This window comes from Lineus longissimus, chromosome 10 (genome assembly GCF_910592395.1).
Source record: "Lineus longissimus chromosome 10, tnLinLong1.2, whole genome shotgun sequence".
Lineage (NCBI taxonomy): Eukaryota > Metazoa > Nemertea > Pilidiophora > Heteronemertea > Lineidae > Lineus > Lineus longissimus.
In genome coordinates this window covers 17,267,245-17,285,965 of record NC_088317.1, presented here as the reverse complement: position 1 = coordinate 17,285,965, position 18,721 = coordinate 17,267,245, and the positions used below count along the sequence as shown (strand labels likewise).

Genomic DNA, 18,721 nt, shown 5'->3' with positions numbered 1-18,721 from the left:
TTATGTAATAATATATGAGGTACAAACCTTTCAGAACCAAAATTACAACAGCATCATTTTGCCAAGAATAATTGAAACAACCTCAAAAATGAAGAGAACTGCATCATATTGGAACGTAAGGAAGAATTTGTTGAACATAACACTAATAAAGAGCACTAGTACTTCATGTAAATGGATCAGAGGGATTGAATGGCCAAAATGACCTTTGTATACCGTTTGTTTTAAACTAAATTACTAAGAAAAACATTTTGTGTTGGGGTGGTAGACGACAGATGACCATATTCCCTCTTCAAACAACAATTTTCAAAGTCGTTCATGAAATAATCATACCTCACTAACATAGGTAAGAAAAAAAATCGTACCAGTCTCGCTCTTCACTATATTTGTAGACTGGACACTCTGAAAGCCGACGTCTGGCTGTGAAATTCTTGCCACAGTGGACTCATGGAAATGCTAGTGTATGCTGCTCCACAGGTGATGCCCATTGAAAAACCAAACTTTATAACACAAAATACGGCGTTCAATCTGTTCTCTGGACTCGCATTACTGGAGAACGTCTACAGTTCGACCGTTATCCACAGTGTCTAATCTTCAGGACTGATGTTGTTCAATAGCGGTCTCGCAACTTCCCGTGACAAGACAGTTGGTATTGACTGAAGAAGCGAGTGCGGACAATGGTGAATCTCCAGTAAAGCGAGTCCAGAGAACAGATTGAACATCTTAGTGTTATTTTTAGATTCCAACTGTGCACAGTTTGTATGTAGAATGTGTAAGCTTTCAGATGCAAACCTGAACTAGCCGATGTAAACAAGCTCCAATAAACCAATGGGTGATATGAATAAAGACTAGCAAATGCTTTTACTTCAATTTTGTACAGAAAGGCCTTGTGTAAATGTACATGGAGTTTTAGATAAAAGCATTTGCTAGTCTTTATTCATATCACCTAATATGTTCCTAGATAACTTATGGTGGATTTCAGACATTACAGTCAATCAGCTGGGTGGCCTTTATCAGGATTACATCCGACTTGGGGGCAAACAAGGGAGATTCTTCTTGGGTTGAGACGGGTGGGTAATGGGGCATCCATTTTTGCGTACGCCCCAATTGGGGAAGGGGCCCACAGATCACACAGGTGTACCAGCATTCCTTTTTGGTACACATGCATGGAGGGGTGGAGCCGTAAAAATGCCCACAATTTGTGCATCTGTACGGACAGCCTCTGGCCTTGTTGTGAAACGAAAAAGAACAAAAATAAACTGAACAATATTTGCATATCAAAGCAGGACAAGAGAATATTTCTTCTCAAATGCAGAAACATACATTTTCATCCTTTTTACAAAATAAATTACATCTCGATTGAGATTTTAATGTTGATATCCGTAATTCCTTTCCAATTTCAATCATACACGTCACCATATGTGAACCTTACACTTTTTGCAGGCAATCTATTTTCACATATTTCGCGAATAACCTAGATTTGCAAGAAATATCTTTTTATTGGAAAACCAAAGAAAGTTCTTTTATCTGCAGAAACAAAAACAGTGAAATTTCCTTTTTTCTCTCAATTTTTTTTCCGCAAAATTCAAAATCAAACCTGCGCAAAATTGCATGTTACACTTGCAGCCAGCCACAGAATTGATTCGCCAGGTGTGGGCAGGCTTGCGACTGTGTTGAAAGATCAAACAACTACCTCAAGTGACGTCTGCAAGAAATCAGTTTCAATCTCATCAGACTTTTATTGCCATCAAAATCCCCCTCACACCAGGTGACTTGATTCACTCATGAACAATTTTACCAGCAGGTAAACTCTGAATTCGGATATTATATGCGAGAAAAAATAACCAGACGGAAATTTTCAATTGATGAACTGGAATTTTGTGTCTTCACTTTTCACCAATTGTCAATTTTCACTTCGATTTTTTTTCACATACAGAGCTTCTAAGATGAGCAACCAGGCAACAATGCCCAAGGGCAGATGGTTCATTTCATTTTCAACCAAATCGCAGGACCACTGGCCTACATCATTTTCTGTTGATCAAACCTGGCTTTTCAAGCTGTACTTGACAGAAATAATGCAGACCACCTAACCTGTAGTTTGAGGGAAATGCAATGAAATCACAAGATTGGCCAATGATGACCATCAGCGATCCTTGCATGACCAAGAAGGGGTAGAAAATGGAACACACTGTCTGACACTAGTGCTGGATTTTTACCAACATCTCATATACTGTGGCCGCTCAATTAAGCGGCCTTCTCGTCTATAATACCTATTTATAATATTGCCAACCCATAGTTCCCTTGCTGGCACGGGATTGGGCAGATAATTTGAGTAGGCATTGGTCAAAGATAGAAGACATGAACTGCCGGGTGTAAATTTCGTAAGGCCGCCTGCCAATCCAGGTCTTTTATCTTTGGCCATACCTACTCAACTTATGTGCCCAATCCCGTGCCAGCAAGGGAACTATGGGTTGGCGATATTATAAATAGGTATTAGACTAGAAGACCGCTTAACCGAGCGGCCACAGTATTATCATATGCATTGACAGCAACAAAAGTTTTCGCTGCGATACCTCAGCAAAATATCAGTATCAGCATCAGTAGCATTTAGTCCAGGAAAAGTTTATCTAGCTCGTTCTTTCAAGTTCCAACGATATGTGCATCACACCCATTCAGAACAGTCAGAAAATTTGAGAACAGACACACATCCTGTTGTCGCTTACAGTTCCAAGACTTTTGTGCAACACACCAACAGCAACAGTCAGAAAATTCGATTATGGATGCATGTCCTGGTGACGGTTTTAGTTTGAAGATTTTTGTGCATCATTGAGTAGTCAGAAAATTTGAGAACAGTCACAGGTATCTATGGCTTAATTGTGATAGAGGTACAGATGTCCAAAGTGAAAGCCAAGTCCTAGGACAGATGGAAAGATAACTGTCCTTCCTTCGCCGCAAGTTTCAGTTTTTTCCGCATCACATCGATTGTGCTGTAGTCCGGCAGCTTGAGATAATTCACACATGTCATAACCGATGGCAAGAATTCATCGGGATTTTCAGTCCCTTCGAGTGTCTTGCGCACAATAGTCAATGGCGGCGAAAGACTTTTGAATCCGCCCACAGGTAATCGCGGCGATCCCGTGACGAATTGTAAGAATTCTCGCTGCTCCTCCGCGTTGAATGAACTCAGAATCTCAAACAGATATTTGATGGCACGACTGTCGTGGTTGTAACCATGATCAGGACGGCAGCATTCCATTAGCAATTTGATCTCCCAGGCGTCGCTGTTGCTGCCGCAGAATAGGTTCTCAAGCTGAAATATAGAGGGAGTGGTGATTACATTTCTACTCCTCCTTTTTCATTGCAATCAACTGGTCAAACTTTCTTTGTACTGAAGAACATGGCAGTGTGACACAAATCTGCCTCTTTTCCCCATAACTTCTCTTGGAGAGGTGTGGACTCTGGCCAGGCCTGCCCTCGGTTAGTAGTCCGCGGACATTCCTCAAGGATATGAGGAACACATTAAAACTCTCACTACTATTTAATCAACTGAACTCATTGGATTTTCACAGTGGTGACACCTTATCAAACAGTGGCATTAAGTCTCTCAATCCTCAAAAAGTTTGCAAGAGAAATTCTTACCTCCTCCGGATAAAAGCATTGAAGATGAGATACCGGGAACACAGATTCGAATCCTTCCAAAAACGCTTCAAATTGCCGACACACCCCCTCTACCAGGCTCCAATGAGCAACAAGCTGAAATAGTGGAAATCAAAGTTTTTAAAAAAGTTTTCACCAACAGTAGATTTAACCCCAAGAGGTCCCCATCCACAAGTTCAAACCCGAGAGCTCGATCTTAAAAGAAAGTAAAACCTTCTTTCAAGATTTGGGGAATGCTTGAGGCAAACTAAGATCATGACTAGGAATTGATGAATCTGCTTTGCTGGTCGAAGTGACCTGATTCTGCAGCCTTTTTCCTTTCTATATTTGTTCTCAGGCAGTAGTGTTTGGGCCTGATGACTCCAGTGATGGCCGATTATATCATTTTAGGGTTATGAACTTCATGTACCCGAGTGTTAGATATTTGGCCTCCATAGCACTATAGGCACCAGAGAGAGAGAGAGAGAGAATCTGAGTTTCAAGTGTCAATCAATGGACTTCGGAGAGCCAGGAATACTACAACCTCAGAGCTCAGACCATGTCATCTCGAGACACAAATCTGGGCTCTCCCCAATTCTGTTGCCGGTGCCACTAAGACACAGAAAGAGAAATCTTCACTGAGACCAACCTTGAGGTATTCCTCTAGATTGTCTAACATCACAGGCATATCTTTGCCTCCCTTCTTCAGCTCAATATTGGGGTAGCCAGGGAGAACAAAGTCCAACTCCAGATCTTCAATCGAACAGCCGTCCATAGTCAGGTTGTCCAGGGCCAGTTGACGGCTTTCAGGTGTCTGAAAAGATATTGATTTCATGACAAAGTGCTTTGATCAAGGTCCTGCACATTGAAAAGTGACACATACGAAATCAAACTTAAACTTTCATCAATCAAAAGTCCTGTTGCAAGCAACTTTCAAAACAACTTACATGAGATTTATCGGCCAATATCCGCTTCTTTTTCCTGACCACATCTTCCAGCTGTCTATAAGACCGTGAGAGATCCGCGTCAACGTATTCTAAATGGCTAGCGTTCAAAGAGTTCTCCTGTCCGAGCACCCATTTCATAAATACTAAACTAAGGGGAATATCGACCTGGAACAAAGAGAAAGCAGTCGAGTATTTTTGGTAAACAGAAATGTGGTCAAAATACAATGATGCCCTCCCGATTACCACACTGACACTGTCAGTCAAACTAAGTGTACTCAAGTCCGCTTCTACAGGTGTGTAGGGCTCCTGACACTTCTTTTGCGGACTTTTATTAAGATTCAATAAAAGTCAACGATTTCAACGAAATTTCTTGTAAGTTTAGACATTATAAATCATAACTTAATAGGTAAAACTTGCGACGTACCATTCTTGAATCCATCAGCGCCTTCGCCATAAACTTGCCAAGGAATTTAAACTTATTCTTCACTTTTGTGACCAAGGCTGCTTTAGCATTCCTGGGCAGGGGAGCGGGGAAGAGTCCGGATGAGGAATGCATGTAGAGGACATCCTCCTCTGGGCCGTGGGCGTCGGGGAACTTGATCGCCTGCCCACGCCAGATGTCCAAGTCAGATCGTTGTAATTCTCGTGACACAAGGGCGTAGAATTCGAGAGTTGGGCCAAGTCCAGTGCCGACCTCATTTTCATACTGTATTTCGAGTAATGCTCGTGAGTTTCCCAAGTCCTCCATTACTTTCTCAGCTTGTTTTAGCAAATCTACTCTGGATACCACTCTCTGGAAGACACAACGATATCAATCGTCAAAACAAAGTATTTCGGAATGCACAAGACAGACAACAGAGATGTAGTCATCCCCAAAGCAGGACTTTGAAAATATTAAGTAGATTCGGTTCATCTTGACTTTGCATTCGAGTTCTACTTCAGTCTGTTACTACTTGCATCAACCAATCACACTTCAAATGACATGAATATTTCTGATACATTCACCATTGCCAAAATAGGCCAAACTTGTCTAAACTGCACAAAAGTTCCCTACGCATTTCAACCCAAGAAACAAATCCTGTGGCAGTAGAACCTCCACCCAACAAAACTCATGTTTTGTTTTTAAAATTTACCTTTCTCCTATCGAGCCGAGGTGTAACACGTTCATTCGAGTCGACTGTTGTAGCGTCCTGACCGCTGGCATCTTGTAATCTTTGCATGGCTCTATCACGATCGAAGCACGTGGCGTAGAAGAGCATCTGCCGTGTGTCACAGGGGAACAAGAACGGGCTAAAAACATGGAAGAATATTTTGTACGATTGGAGGAAATCAGGCCTAGATTTTGATTTATACATGGTCATGGCCAAAATAAATGACTTTGAAAGAGGCCTGTTGTGTTCAATTTATGATCACTGTCATGTTCTGCAGTTGGTCCCAAACTGGTCCATTTCATTTGACCTCTGTAATCAGGCCACCTCTCAATTAAGGACAGCATTGGTCAGTCATAAGGGTGTCATTAGAGAGGTTCTACTGTTTGTTTAGGTCACTTACCATGCTGAGGCAATTTCTGAGAGCCACCCGGGCAAGTTACCGGTCATTATCACGAGCGGGTCCTGCAGCTGCCTGTTGGCCTTTGCTGTAAGTTTACTACTGATGAATTCTGTACTAGATATCACTGGGTGGTGGGTGGAGGTCTGAAAGTGACAATGACACTATCGTGAAATAAACTGTGATTTCAAACAGAAACTTCTTGTTGTCCAGTCAGGTCCGATAGGCCCTACTACTGTAACTTGCCAAATTAAAAAATTTCTAAAATCTTTAAATTTTTGAATTTTTTGAAAATCTTTAATTTGAAATCTTTTGAAATATTTGAAAATTATTGAATTTTTGAAAAATTGTAAAATTTTACTTTTTAAATTTGGTTTTCCTGAAAATTCTAAATATCTCTATTCAAATTTTCATAATTTTTGTTTTGGCCAATACAATTTAAAAAAAAAAAAAAGGTGAATCTAGATTATTCGCAAAAACCAGATATACATGTATAAGAAAGATTCTCATCCCCGTAGGCAGTTTCTCACCTCTACAATCGTATCCCAGTATCTGTTTATGGCATTAAGGACTCGTAGCAGAGCTAATACATCCACAGAGGAGTCTTGTACGGAGACTGTAGGTGGCAGTGTAGACACCAGAAAAGGTTCAAGGGCAGGCATCACAGTCGGGCATAATCCTTCTGAAAAGTAAATCAAATGTTGTTTACTTTCATCAACCATGCTATTCCGATTTGAAAATTTGAAAATTTCAAATCAAGTTATTGAAAGGACTCTCCAAATAGGCACAACCTAGCAACTGACTACTGGTAAACCTAGCCCTATAAGTGAACTTTATATCTATGAAAAACGTTAGTAGTAGTTGTTATTATTACTTGCATCCTCAACAATTAGACACCTATAATATTCAGTGAATTGTGGTATTTAATCTCTGCAAATTTATCAAGTGTGTTGTTCATATAGAAGTCAAACTTTAGTCGTTAATTTTGCATGCTAACCTGTCCAAGACTTTCCTTTCCCCGCAACTTTCCCAGCTCTTCCTGAAGTTTTCTTCTTGGGACTCGATGAGGTGGAGGCAGATTCTTCCTCTTCTGGTGCTGGGCGGTACCTGAATCAAAACAGGATCAAAACATCACAAATTGTAGAAAGACTAATCCTACAAATGGTGTAAATCGTTCCCATTGTTTCCAAATCATCGAGACACTGCCTGGCTAGAGGGAGAGGGCTATGTGAGCCCACTTCATGACCTCCTCACTCTTGGACAATCAGCCTGCAGAGACAGGCTTCAGAAACTAAACACTCACCATATCGTGTGCGTCTGTACCCAAATGCTGGCGTGACCTAAAGGATTCTCTGTATCTGTGTCCGTCTCATTGCCATCCCTGCCCTCGGAGAGTGGACTATACTGTTTAATGGCTTGATATACTGTCATATTGTACGGCAAGATATGATCTCCGATCATGAACTGGAGCTTGTGACGGGCTGTACCTTGGGAAATGAACACAGCCGCCTGGAAAACAAGACAGAAGTGGTACATATATGCCACTGCTTACCTTGTGGAAGTGCTGATAATAGAAATGTCAAGCTGCAGGGGGTTAGCGAGTGACTGCGGTTGAACACCATCAAGTTCTCGTACTGCCCATGTTGCCAGCGATCTATGGTCATTTCCAGCGATCTATGGTAATCTCTAGCAACACAATTTACAAAGTATTTTCTCCATGTAGAGTCAAGGATTAAATCCACTTGCTTACCATGGTATCATCAATGTCATCATCTGAGTTATCGTCGTCGCTCCCATCCTCATCTAGATCCGGTCGTACCCTACCATAACCCCGCATGACAAGGTATCGTTCGATAGCCTGCGTCAACGCCAGCGGGTCGATCTTCACGGGGCCACCGCGCCACTGACGCAGATTCGAACATTCAGGATGGCGTTGGAGATTACACTGGAAGGTGAATAGCATAAATCTGTCAACTGATAATGTACTCCCAGACATTTACAGAAGAGAGGCTACCAACATCTTTCGCCTCAAGCATGCCACTGCACACTTCAAGAGGATGAACATGGCTGGGTCTGCAAGGCATCAGTGCAACGTACTACCCCAAATACCAGAGAATGTTCTCCAGGACTGCCCACTCTGGGACATCCCAGAGATTTCTGAAGTCAAAACTAGGCCTAGAACTGCCCACTCTGGAACATCTCAGATTTCAACACCAACTTACCTTCAGCTGATGTGTGTTGAAGAACTTGAGAGCATTAGAGCCGCGGCCTGACGAGGCCCCTCCACCAGGGAGGTCATGGACTTTGACTTGGAACTGTTCAAGTTGATGTAAACATCCTATGAGTTTGGTGGTGAGGGGGTGGAGAGATGGCACAGTGGACATATCCATCTCGTACAAAACGTTCGCTTCAGGGGCCTGCAATATTACAGGAGCAGAAATTAGAGAAACATGTTTTCTGTGTGCAAGTTTGACTGGTCATCATCATCATCATCATCATCATCATCATCATCATCATCATCATCATCATCATCATCATCATCATCGAGCAACATGGTCTGTGGAGAGTCATGGTGCTGAATACCAATTCCTGGTTTTTGTGTGTTTCACTGCAGTCACTATAAGAGTTGTCACACAAAGTTGGTACATGGACATCACCAGAGAAGGAGGTCAACCGTGGTGATGATGCAAGGTACTTCCACAGGGAGAGAGCAAGCGAGTATTAACTCAAAGGAAGATGGTAACGATCGCCAGTTCAGGTCCAGAACTCTTTTGGATGCCAGAGCCACTACTCATCTGACGTAAGAACAAGTGTTTCAAAATCGGTAAAGGAAACGGTACATCTGTATTTGAGGTTATACATGAATACTTCTTCGACAAGACCAATTTGGAACTGAATATTTACTTACTGGACAATTTAGGAAGACATGTAAAAAGCGTCGGATGCGGTCATCGCGGATGATGAGGTCAGAATGTGACGTCAAATACTTGAGGAGTTTTCCCACGAGGCCGCTGTGAATGATTTCAAACGGAGACACGTCACTGTCTGACATGATGTCGGCAATTTCCTGGAGATGCTCAACACCAGCTTCGTCGTCCTAAAAAAAGAAGAAACAAATTTTTGAACAATGATTCTTGGTTATTGATGTTCTTGTCTTTAATAGCACAAATACTGAATTCCGTGATTGCCTCGAAACATCATAATCAGGACTCTCTAGCACTTCTCTGCACAGCTGATGTCAGTGTGGCCCTTTTAGTCGGTATACGGAGTGCACAAAAAGGATTCATCTTACCTCGTTAGCTAATTTTTCGGTTGCCTCACATAATCGGTTCAACACACTAAGAGCAGGATGGCTACCACCGTGATTATCTGTATTGAAGAACTGTTCAGAGAATTTCACCGCTGAAAGCAACAAGTCGGGAATTATTCCACGCCTGTAGAAGAAAACTGATAAAGTGATGTCAGAGAGAGAACATTTCAGTAAAAATATCCATGTTTTTGCTTGCAATTTGGTTTCTGCCGTTACCTTTTTCCACTTTACCTGATCAACAGTTCTTCCAACTTACCATTTTCCTTGATCCAAGCCTTGATCTTTTCCTTGTTACCAGAAATAGTCGACGTTGGCGTCTTGTTGATTAATGGCTCCTGGAAAACCATCATTCTGAACTGAAGTATAGCAATTGGGGGGAGAAATAGAGTAGCATATCGGGGACTGCCTGATGAAACCAGCGAAACACATGCCACCACTCAACGCACAACAGTGAACACGAATTTCATTTCACAGAACAAACGAATCACACGACATGGTTCAATTTCCACTGTCAGCTATTTCAGTAGGTTACTGTATACTACTCTCCACAGTCTTTCAAACCTGAAATGGAATCCCACCTGTGCACAAAAGAACACATTTGAGTAATTTCCAGAAAATTTTCTAAGAACTTAGGATTGGATTTTCCATGCCAAAATACCTTGGGAAGTTGAATACGCTCCGTCACGCTGCTAGGACTAGGCCGTCCCCACCTTGACGGGTTCAGACTTGCCAGGAATGACGTCTTGGGAGTAGCACCAGCTTGTTTCGCGTCTCGGGCAGGGCCCTTGCCTTTACTTGCCATTGAGACGCGGGCACCTGTGACTGTGCATGCCCCGGTAGCACCAGTTTTGGGAGGTTGCAGGTCCAGGAAACTCTCCTCTCGAGCACCTTTTCTTGAACCTCGCTTTGGAGGTTTCTTCCGTTTCAGGACATCGCTTAATCTCCTGAAATACAAAATGGCAGTTATTTTTACAATAGCTCTTCAAGGGTTTAACGGCGCATTGACAAATAACGCCAGGGCCAATTTACTCCAGGTTGGAGAGAAGGAAGTTTCATGCTTTGGCACCCAGATATTTCAGTGGCAATGATCTCGTGACTTGCACCTCAGACCACAAGATTACAACAAAGCCTGGCACCCCAAACACCAGGTCACTGACTAACATTTCCTCACTACTCACATTTGAGCGGGGCTACCAGCCCGGTCCGTCTCCAGCGCATGAGGCACAGTCAGGGCACAGGCACTAGAAGGCGGTGACAGCTCCATCGGTTCCTTCTTCTCGGGACTACTATTATTAGACGACAGGGACTCCTTACTACTCGAGGAGCTTTGTACGTCTTTATTTGGCGAGATGAACGTCGTCTCGGGGTCGGAGAGGCGTTGGATCTGATGCATCACGCCTTCTCGGCGGAAATACACGCTGAAGATTTCGGGTAGTTTCTCCATGAGTATGAAGGCCATTTGGATGGCACCAACGACTACCTTCAGGTCCTGTGAGGCCATCATGGAAGCTATATGGCTGTAGAGGAAAATGGAAACATAGCAATATATTTCTCAACAATTGGCGAGCATGCTTATCATTCGGAAGCTTGACCTTCTCAAAATGTGAATTCACTCTTTCCTAAAACATTTACAAGCAAACAAGAAGTAACTCCACCCACCATTTCTGATTTCCGTGTGGCACTTCACTCCATAAGTACAAGCTGGTTTGACCATCTTCAAAGAGTACTCTAAATAACAAACTTCATATTTTATCAGAACCTACCTAGACACTGCATGATTCTTGAGAACATCCTTCAACAAATCTGCCGACGAGTAGTAAATCGTCCTCAGGATTGCCTGCAGACATTTATGACGTACAGCTGGCCCCGCAGATGAGCTGTATACCTCGTAAAGCACCCCGAACAATGTCTTTATAAACGACGACGCCAAGTCTTGATTCTCTGCTAATACGTCGGCGCGGGAGTCGCTTCGGACTAAACTTGGCGCCGACGTGGCTGTCGAGGTGTTGTGAGCGTTTTGATTCGGTTTGCGTTGAACCGGCCTCGCCTTTCCCGTGTCCTCGTTTATTTGTTGCATAGAGTTGAAGTCGATCGTGTACGTACGTCCCATTGTGCTCAGGCAGACTTCGTCTTCTCCAGATTGGTTGGCAGCCTGGAAGAAATCGTGTGAAACAGTCAGGCAATGAGCACACTGGTTACAGGCACACTGGTTACAGGCACACTGGTTACAGGCACACTGGTTACAGGCACACTGGTTACAGGCACACTGGTTACATGCACACTGTTACAGACAATGGACCAATTTCTGCATCCAATTTCTTCAATAGGGGAGAAAAGTACCAAGTCTTCCATCCTGTCAATGGTTGGACTGAAGCACTTTGGAGTCGGACCAAGTCCCAAAGACTTTTCACCTGACCCTCATGCCTCGTTCAGACAAACAGTCCTAGAAAGTTCACACATAGACTTACCTCAATGATTCGACTATCGATCATCGTGTACGGATGCCAGAGCCCCCGATCATCTCTCCATTGCCAGATCACAGTATCAGTATTTAATGAGTTGCCCTTCCTCAGGGCCGTGTCGATCGAGAACAGACCGTCTGCTGGCAGTTTGGGCATTAATTCTCTGTAAGAAAACAAGAACAAGACTTTGACAATAGTCAGATTGGTGCCAACTTGATTTTGGTAGTGCTGGTTTTGAGAAGGTACTTTGTTTTTTTCAACCAAATAATTTCTGCTTGTCTGCCTTTCATACTCGTGAGAATGTTGTGTGTTGTATGCTGAGAACGGTATGGTGCCAATTGCAGTTTCTGACTGCCCTGAGCCCTGAGCCAAGAAGGGGAGCCCATCAAACGCACCTCATGCTTCTCACCCTGATGCCAAGGCCAGGGTCCTTTCCCTGCCCTGGAATATCCCCAAGGTTCATGAAATTTGGGCTGTTTGTGGCAATCGAAGTCAAGTGCCTTGCCCAAGGTCACAAGCAATGATTTGATCTCCAAGTCGGGTAACACACTCAGTAATGTTTAGATTATGACTCCGAGACCGCAGCCAGAAGACTGAAGCACCCCCTCGATCATAAAGCAACACGTAGCCCAATTAGGACAGCAAGCAACACTTACCCTATAAGTGACACTATTTCATAGAGCTCCTGGGGACTTCTTGACACAAGCTCCACGGTTTGACTTGCCTGGTCGGACGGCCCGACCAGTAAATAACACAATGTATCAGCAATATCTGAAATATAGAGAAATCTCAACATGAGAGAGTCGTAAAGTCCAAGTTGCATTGATTTGCGTCTGCCATTAACTTATGAGCTGACAGTGGAACAATGACAAGTTTTCGAAGGAAGCCCCACAAAAAAGATTGAAAACTTCAGGGGCTTCAAAGATTTTCTATAAAACCGGCATACACTAGACGTGATTTTATAAAACCGTTGTAATTTCGAAACAGTTGTGACTTCTCAACCAGTGATTTGGAGCAGAATGTGCCATGCTAAGGACTGGTGTGCTTGCTTATACAAGCTAGTCATTCATCGACTCAATCACTGCTTGTTACTTACTCTGCTTCAGCAGTACCACAGCCAGATCAGGACAGCTGGCACACATGACAGCCAGCATGCGGATCACCATCACAAACGTGCCGGTGCTGATCACAGGGGGCGACACAACCAACTGGAACACAGAAACAACATCATCAGAATAATCATATCATACGTCAGTGCTCTCAAACTGAAAGAACAGCACAAATTGAGACAGAGACGTCCATGCCATATTCATCTTCATAGCAAACTGTCGAGATGAACTTCAGCACTTTACCAACTTTTTCTAAGTTAGGATTTCAACGCAAAGACTCACTCCCCTCTTGAAGAAGATACTTGCCAAGAACTACCAATCAAAGCCACTGTTGCCTGTGATAACCTTTCGATATCCACAAAATCAGGATGAAATCAACATGACCCCCAAATCAATCAAAGTTGGTTTGTCAGAGACAATCACACAACCAAACAGTAGGGGTACAAACAACAACTTCACATCAATTGCCATGAGAGTATTTTTGTTGTAGTCCTCACCCAGGCAAATAGAGCCTCTCCCCACAATCACATCAGCATCAACCTACCAGCTGTTGAATATTGGCCAACAATCCATGTGCAGCTATCTCCTTCAACACTCGATCATCCGTATGAAAGTTATCAACAAGACGCGTGAAACATAAACTTGTGCTCTCGACCGATTTCTTATCCTGGTGCGTGAGTCGCGTACTGAGTAGCTGCAACGAGTCTCGCACGTAGTGGAATTCGTCAGCGTTCATGTTCTGGCAGCAATTTGCCGAGACTGCAAGGGCGCAGCGCTGGGCAGCGATGGAGAAGAAGTCGAGGTACATGAGGCAGGCTGCTATTCCTCCCTGAAAGAGATGAAACAGATGTATTAATGACGATGAGAAGTTGCAAATACAACGGACACAGAGCATATTGGTGAAGTGGTCAAAGTTGAGAGTGGTCGCCCTTGAAAAATCATGAAAAATGCTCCTAGCGAACTGACAGCTGGGTTGTGGTGAGAATCCATTCCAAGTCCACGTTTAGAGCCGACCAGCTCCCACAACATTGAGGAATGAATCCATATCAAGTCAATCATGTCCGTCTATAAAACCCGATGCGATTTCGTGATAAGTTTTCTGAAATGAATTCCGTGACTTACTGCTTGTAGAATGTTCTTGCTGTGACGTCTTGAGAGCATTTCGAGGGCCGTCAATGCCTGCTCGGCCACATCCATACACTGGATAACTTGCAGCTAAAAATGGAAGAATAACAGCATGAAAGAATTGGTTTAAAAGTTTCTCATCCTCTGGATATCAGACTTTTAAGACAGAGCCCTGCTGAGTAAGTTCCTCATGTCAACAATATGATTACCCCCCCCCTCCGCCCCAAACCGAGGGGGAAACATGGCCTTGGCTTACTTTTTCAAGAAATACTGGCACAGCATCGACCACGACAGCTGAAGACCGCGGCAGTGCCTCCATCATATAGGTCAGAGCCCTGCAGGCATGGTTCATCATGTCAAAGTTGTGCTCCATCTGTAGCAACGTGATGAGGGCGGGAACGACCTGTTTGACCGGGAAGCCGGCTAGGGTGTCTTCGTTACCCATCACAAGGAGCTGAAACAGTAGAAATCCTCAGTCATTCAGTTCTATTTATCAGAATTTCAGCAAGTTCAAGTTCAGTACAGCAAACAGCAAAGTTTTCGAGCCACTTTAGTTTTATTTTGCAATTTTGGACAATTTCCGAAAAAAAGACAATTTTCGGGATACTTTTGTGTCGGATAGCAAATTTCTTCCAACTTTTGGTTTCCACCAGTCTGGGTGGGCATTGTGGTGAAGAATGCATTGACATACACACCTGGCACATCTCAATGACCGCAGTGAGCTGTGAGCCCTCATCACCACTCGCCTGGAGTCCTTGCAGCAGCTGCTGCGCTTTACTCACTGAAAACAAGAACAAAGACAATAAATCAAACGGAGACCTTTCTCTTCCACGGACAGCACGGAAATATTTGTCGACATTTTATTTCATAATTTTGTGAAATTGAAACGTTTGCAGATTAACACGTTTTGAAAACCCCGTAAAATTAAAATCAGTGAGAAGTTCTCTTTCGGGGCAATATATTTGCACAAAAATAAAAGGCATGCAGCTTTTTTTCGGTTTCACAGTAAACTCGTTATGTTTTTTGATACCACATGTCTAAGTCGCCGTCAAGACAGATTGAAACCAGCAACCACTTAGAAGAGATGGGATTAGAGAAAGGAAGATGGGGTTAATAACCAGAACACGTGTCCTGGTAACCTTGGTTACGAGGTCCCAATCCCCTTGATACCCAATGCATCTATTACAAGATGTCTAATCATGGTTGGCTTAATCGACAGAAGAATGACAAAGTATGTGGCTTATATGCAAATGCCTTCTATTTTAAGACTAATTCTACTCTAATACGAGGAATGATAAGTGTAGATTAGGGGAGCACCGAATTTATGGAAACGACCACCAAGTAAACAAACAGTGTATTCCTTTTTTAAAGATTAGTGATGAGTGTTGTGGAAGCAGCCCTATCACTTATCATGCGGAGGGATTCAGTCAAACCCTCAGCCAGTCCCTTTATACTAAAGATTGGACTTACTTGTACCTCCGCTCATGGATCTATGCAAGAGCTGATGCATCCGAGGTCCCAAGGCCCCAAAGAGGTGCGAGGGGAGGCCGCGTGCTTCCAGTAGTGCTACAAGCAGAAAGATCAGTCAAGGTTTCAAACGAACGGGATAATGACTACATCTATGACAGGTATGGTAAGAAGTCACAACGCATGGGGAGAGAATGGTGGGTTGAAGATAGTTGCAGAGGTGAGGGTTGGAGAACATACAGTATAAGTCACAACTGACATCCATCCTGCTTCGCGTCAGTGACGTGCAACGTACGCGAGTCAATGACGCGCTTATCTCTCCATGTTTTGCATATATTACGTTCAACTTTCGTGCGACCGACGCGCTGGGTAGCCTGTCAATGACGCGATTGACGGGATGTCAATTGTGATTTGAAGTATATAACAACATCTTTCTTGTGATGGAACTCATTGGTACATAAAATGGATAAAATGGGGGTCAGCGCTGGCCACAAGAGTTCGTCAATATTTTGGAGAAATACAGGAACGACAGCATGGTCAAAACAAGCCCAGAAGGTGCACATGACATTTTCGTACTTCACATGCCCGGAGCCATCATATTCTTCATTTCAAATAGGTGGAAAGCACTGTATTTTCATGCATCACACCACCACTTAAGTCACAACTTCCTGGTCGCAACGTAATTGTCAAAATTGAATAAACATGAACAAGATATTTAACCCTTTTGCTGCAGAGTATTTCGATTTTAGACTACCGCCAGTCACAATGATAAAGATGACTTGTTATATCTTTCTGTTACAACAGGGGTCACAGGGGCCTTTTGATGAAGGAAACATTAACTGCAGGCCCTTTTCACAGCCGACAAAATCAAGGAACATTGGCATTTGGGGAGAATGTCGCTTAATAAAGTGTGTCAATGAGTATATCAACACTGGCTGGAAGTCAACATGCTGACACTGCTCAAGAGCAGTTTCAGACTTTCAACCGTTTTTATGGGTTTGGACTTTGGACCTTGAGGCCATTGGGCAGTGACTGATGAAATATCAAATGACTGGCCAAAATATTGAACACGGACATGATGCCACAATTTTTTAAAGGCAAGGCATAATTTTTTACAAAAGGCTGAACTTGACAGCTAGCCAGCGATGAACACACATCAAAATGGGGCCATACATATAGACAAGGGATAATTTGATGCCGATGGTCCTGTTTCTGACAGCAGTGATCGGATGAAGACATTTTACCATAGATTTGAAGTCTGGGTGTGTCATTTCCTTGAGATGGGGATGTGCGAGACACACATTGGTCGTTGCATAATACTAACCTTGTAATCTTCCAACATCAGACTCGCCCTCATCACCCTCGGAGGTGGCCATTGCAGACGCACCCTGCACGCTCGAACCTAAAAAGATGACAAGAATACCACGATTATCAATCAGTCAACAACTTGTTGGCATCTTCAACATCGACCTGTGCCCTGAAATGGGTCCTTTGAGCTAAAGCTGCCAGAGATCTTGCCTGGGGTGTTGCGATCTTTCCAGTTCACTTTTGTAGAAGACTCGGATGGGAGAGGACACCACGCCCTGTTGGAGTGGATTCCAAGATCTTAGGGTTATAAGAAAAAGGAGCTGTTAGACTAGAGCAGGTACTCTGACATTGAGTCTGAATGAAGGTATTGGAGTGGCTGTGCCTGGCTTGACAAATGATTGCCGGAGACGGTTGTTCATTGTTGATATTGACCACCACCTATCAATGGCCATCTGAAAAAGACACTGCATAAAAATTTCCTATTTTAAACATGTTATATGTTTTCACTGATCTGACTGAGATGCCTGCTCTTTGTCTAATGTAATTGCACTCATTATGTTCACGGATGTACAGCATCATACAATTGACATGACTAATACATGTACTCCTCTGCATGTTTGTACTGGCAATGAGTAAAGGAAGTAATTTGTAAACGAGTTGCCAAGTTATTGCTGGCGATTATGAAATATCGGAAATTTTTCCTAGGGAGTTTGATAGGAGACTACATTTCGGACAGGACTTCACAATTCTGAGTAGCATTGAAATTAAGATCAAATCATAAGTTGTCTGGAGCTGAACCTTGGGTGTCCTGATCGCAGAGAGGCAGAGGTGGCAAAATATCACAGAAAAATGACCATCTACTGACTTGATGGACTTTTCAGATTAAATTGAGTGTCCTTAATAGAGAATTCCTCTTTTTTCAGATGCTTCAGGACATTCAGCTGCTATAAACTGTGGAATTTTCGCAACGCTAAATTTTGGCGAAATTGTTCATTTTCAATAGGTGATGACTTGATACATGAAATATCTCGTTTACCACCAAAACTTCAGACCCTTGACCGAGAGTCTAATTTGTTCTACCCTCCAATCACGACTGTTAAAACTTATGATAGAACCTATGTAACATGCTTGATAAGCAATTAGACCAAGTTATTGATTGAGGAAGATGTGTCCTCATAAATCTAGTCCATTTATGATTTAGTCGTAAATAGACAAATCAATTCAATACTTGTATCGGTTGCCATGGGAAAAGGTACACAATGTATAGTTATGTCCCATCTGATACTATAGAGATAGGCAATCAAAATTTCTTTATGTCTCTGTAAATTAGAAGTTTGCCTTGCATTAATGTCTCCCATTGCATCTATTGTGTCAATAAATACTTGGCAAATTAAATATCATGCCCCAGGAGTCCAGTCTAGACTGCAGAAATCTAAACTAATGGCCGGCCTTGTGTCTTCCATATCCTAGTCAACAGATATTTAGAAGTTGGGACACAATGTATTTATACTGAAAGACTTTGTGACGGGGAATTTGGTTTCAAGTCAAACATAGGCGATGCAGAGGATTCGTTGTTGACAGGGACAGAATGAGGTTTGACAAAGCCTCCCCCCCCCCGAGGCTCGGGTTATGTAGCACTGCCTTTTCAATCTCACTAATACCAAGTAGGCCTACTGTCAACTGAACTTAACAGCATCACTATAAATGTGGGTGAAATCTACCCCCAACCACAGTTATATAAAATCTAATCCCTCAAAACATATCACACGAAGTCATCCAAGACTATTTTCAACCCTCCAGTAGGCATTGGTA

The 18,721-nt window shown here is 43.0% G+C and overlaps 1 protein-coding gene across 6 annotated transcripts in view; it reads right to left on the bottom strand.

The window, feature by feature from the left end:
• Nucleotides 1-1,274: 1,274 nt before the first annotated feature.
• LOC135495124 (E3 ubiquitin-protein ligase TRIP12-like) overlaps nt 1,275-18,721 on the bottom strand; it is a 29,785-nt gene continuing 12,338 nt past the window's right edge. For 4 of the 6 annotated variants that reach the window (XM_064783554.1, XM_064783553.1, XM_064783555.1 and 1 more), the window contains 27 exons: nt 16,926-17,003; nt 15,605-15,700; nt 14,830-14,915; nt 14,391-14,588; nt 14,132-14,224; nt 13,554-13,838; nt 12,997-13,108; nt 12,557-12,671; nt 11,907-12,063; nt 11,202-11,590; nt 10,617-10,955; nt 10,097-10,382; nt 9,695-9,794; nt 9,421-9,530; nt 9,037-9,225; nt 8,351-8,545; nt 7,879-8,073; nt 7,432-7,637; nt 7,126-7,235; nt 6,659-6,810; nt 6,132-6,274; nt 5,714-5,870; nt 5,005-5,373; nt 4,581-4,745; nt 4,283-4,447; nt 3,637-3,750; nt 1,275-3,307 (listed from right to left, as the gene is read on the bottom strand). In XM_064783554.1, coding sequence (XP_064639624.1) covers nt 2,912-3,307; nt 3,637-3,750; nt 4,283-4,447; nt 4,581-4,745; nt 5,005-5,373; nt 5,714-5,870; nt 6,132-6,274; nt 6,659-6,810; nt 7,126-7,235; nt 7,432-7,637; nt 7,879-8,073; nt 8,351-8,545; nt 9,037-9,225; nt 9,421-9,530; nt 9,695-9,794; nt 10,097-10,382; nt 10,617-10,955; nt 11,202-11,590; nt 11,907-12,063; nt 12,557-12,671; nt 12,997-13,108; nt 13,554-13,838; nt 14,132-14,224; nt 14,391-14,588; nt 14,830-14,915; nt 15,605-15,700; nt 16,926-17,003 — 5,000 coding nt within the window. In that variant the 3' untranslated portion in view covers nt 1,275-2,911. The remainder of the gene's footprint in view (nt 3,308-3,636; nt 3,751-4,282; nt 4,448-4,580; nt 4,746-5,004; nt 5,374-5,713; nt 5,871-6,131; nt 6,275-6,658; nt 6,811-7,125; nt 7,236-7,431; nt 7,638-7,878; nt 8,074-8,350; nt 8,546-9,036; nt 9,226-9,420; nt 9,531-9,694; nt 9,795-10,096; nt 10,383-10,616; nt 10,956-11,201; nt 11,591-11,906; nt 12,064-12,556; nt 12,672-12,996; nt 13,109-13,553; nt 13,839-14,131; nt 14,225-14,390; nt 14,589-14,829; nt 14,916-15,604; nt 15,701-16,925; nt 17,004-18,721) is intronic. The other 2 variants (XM_064783557.1, XM_064783556.1) reach the window with 2 other exon arrangements.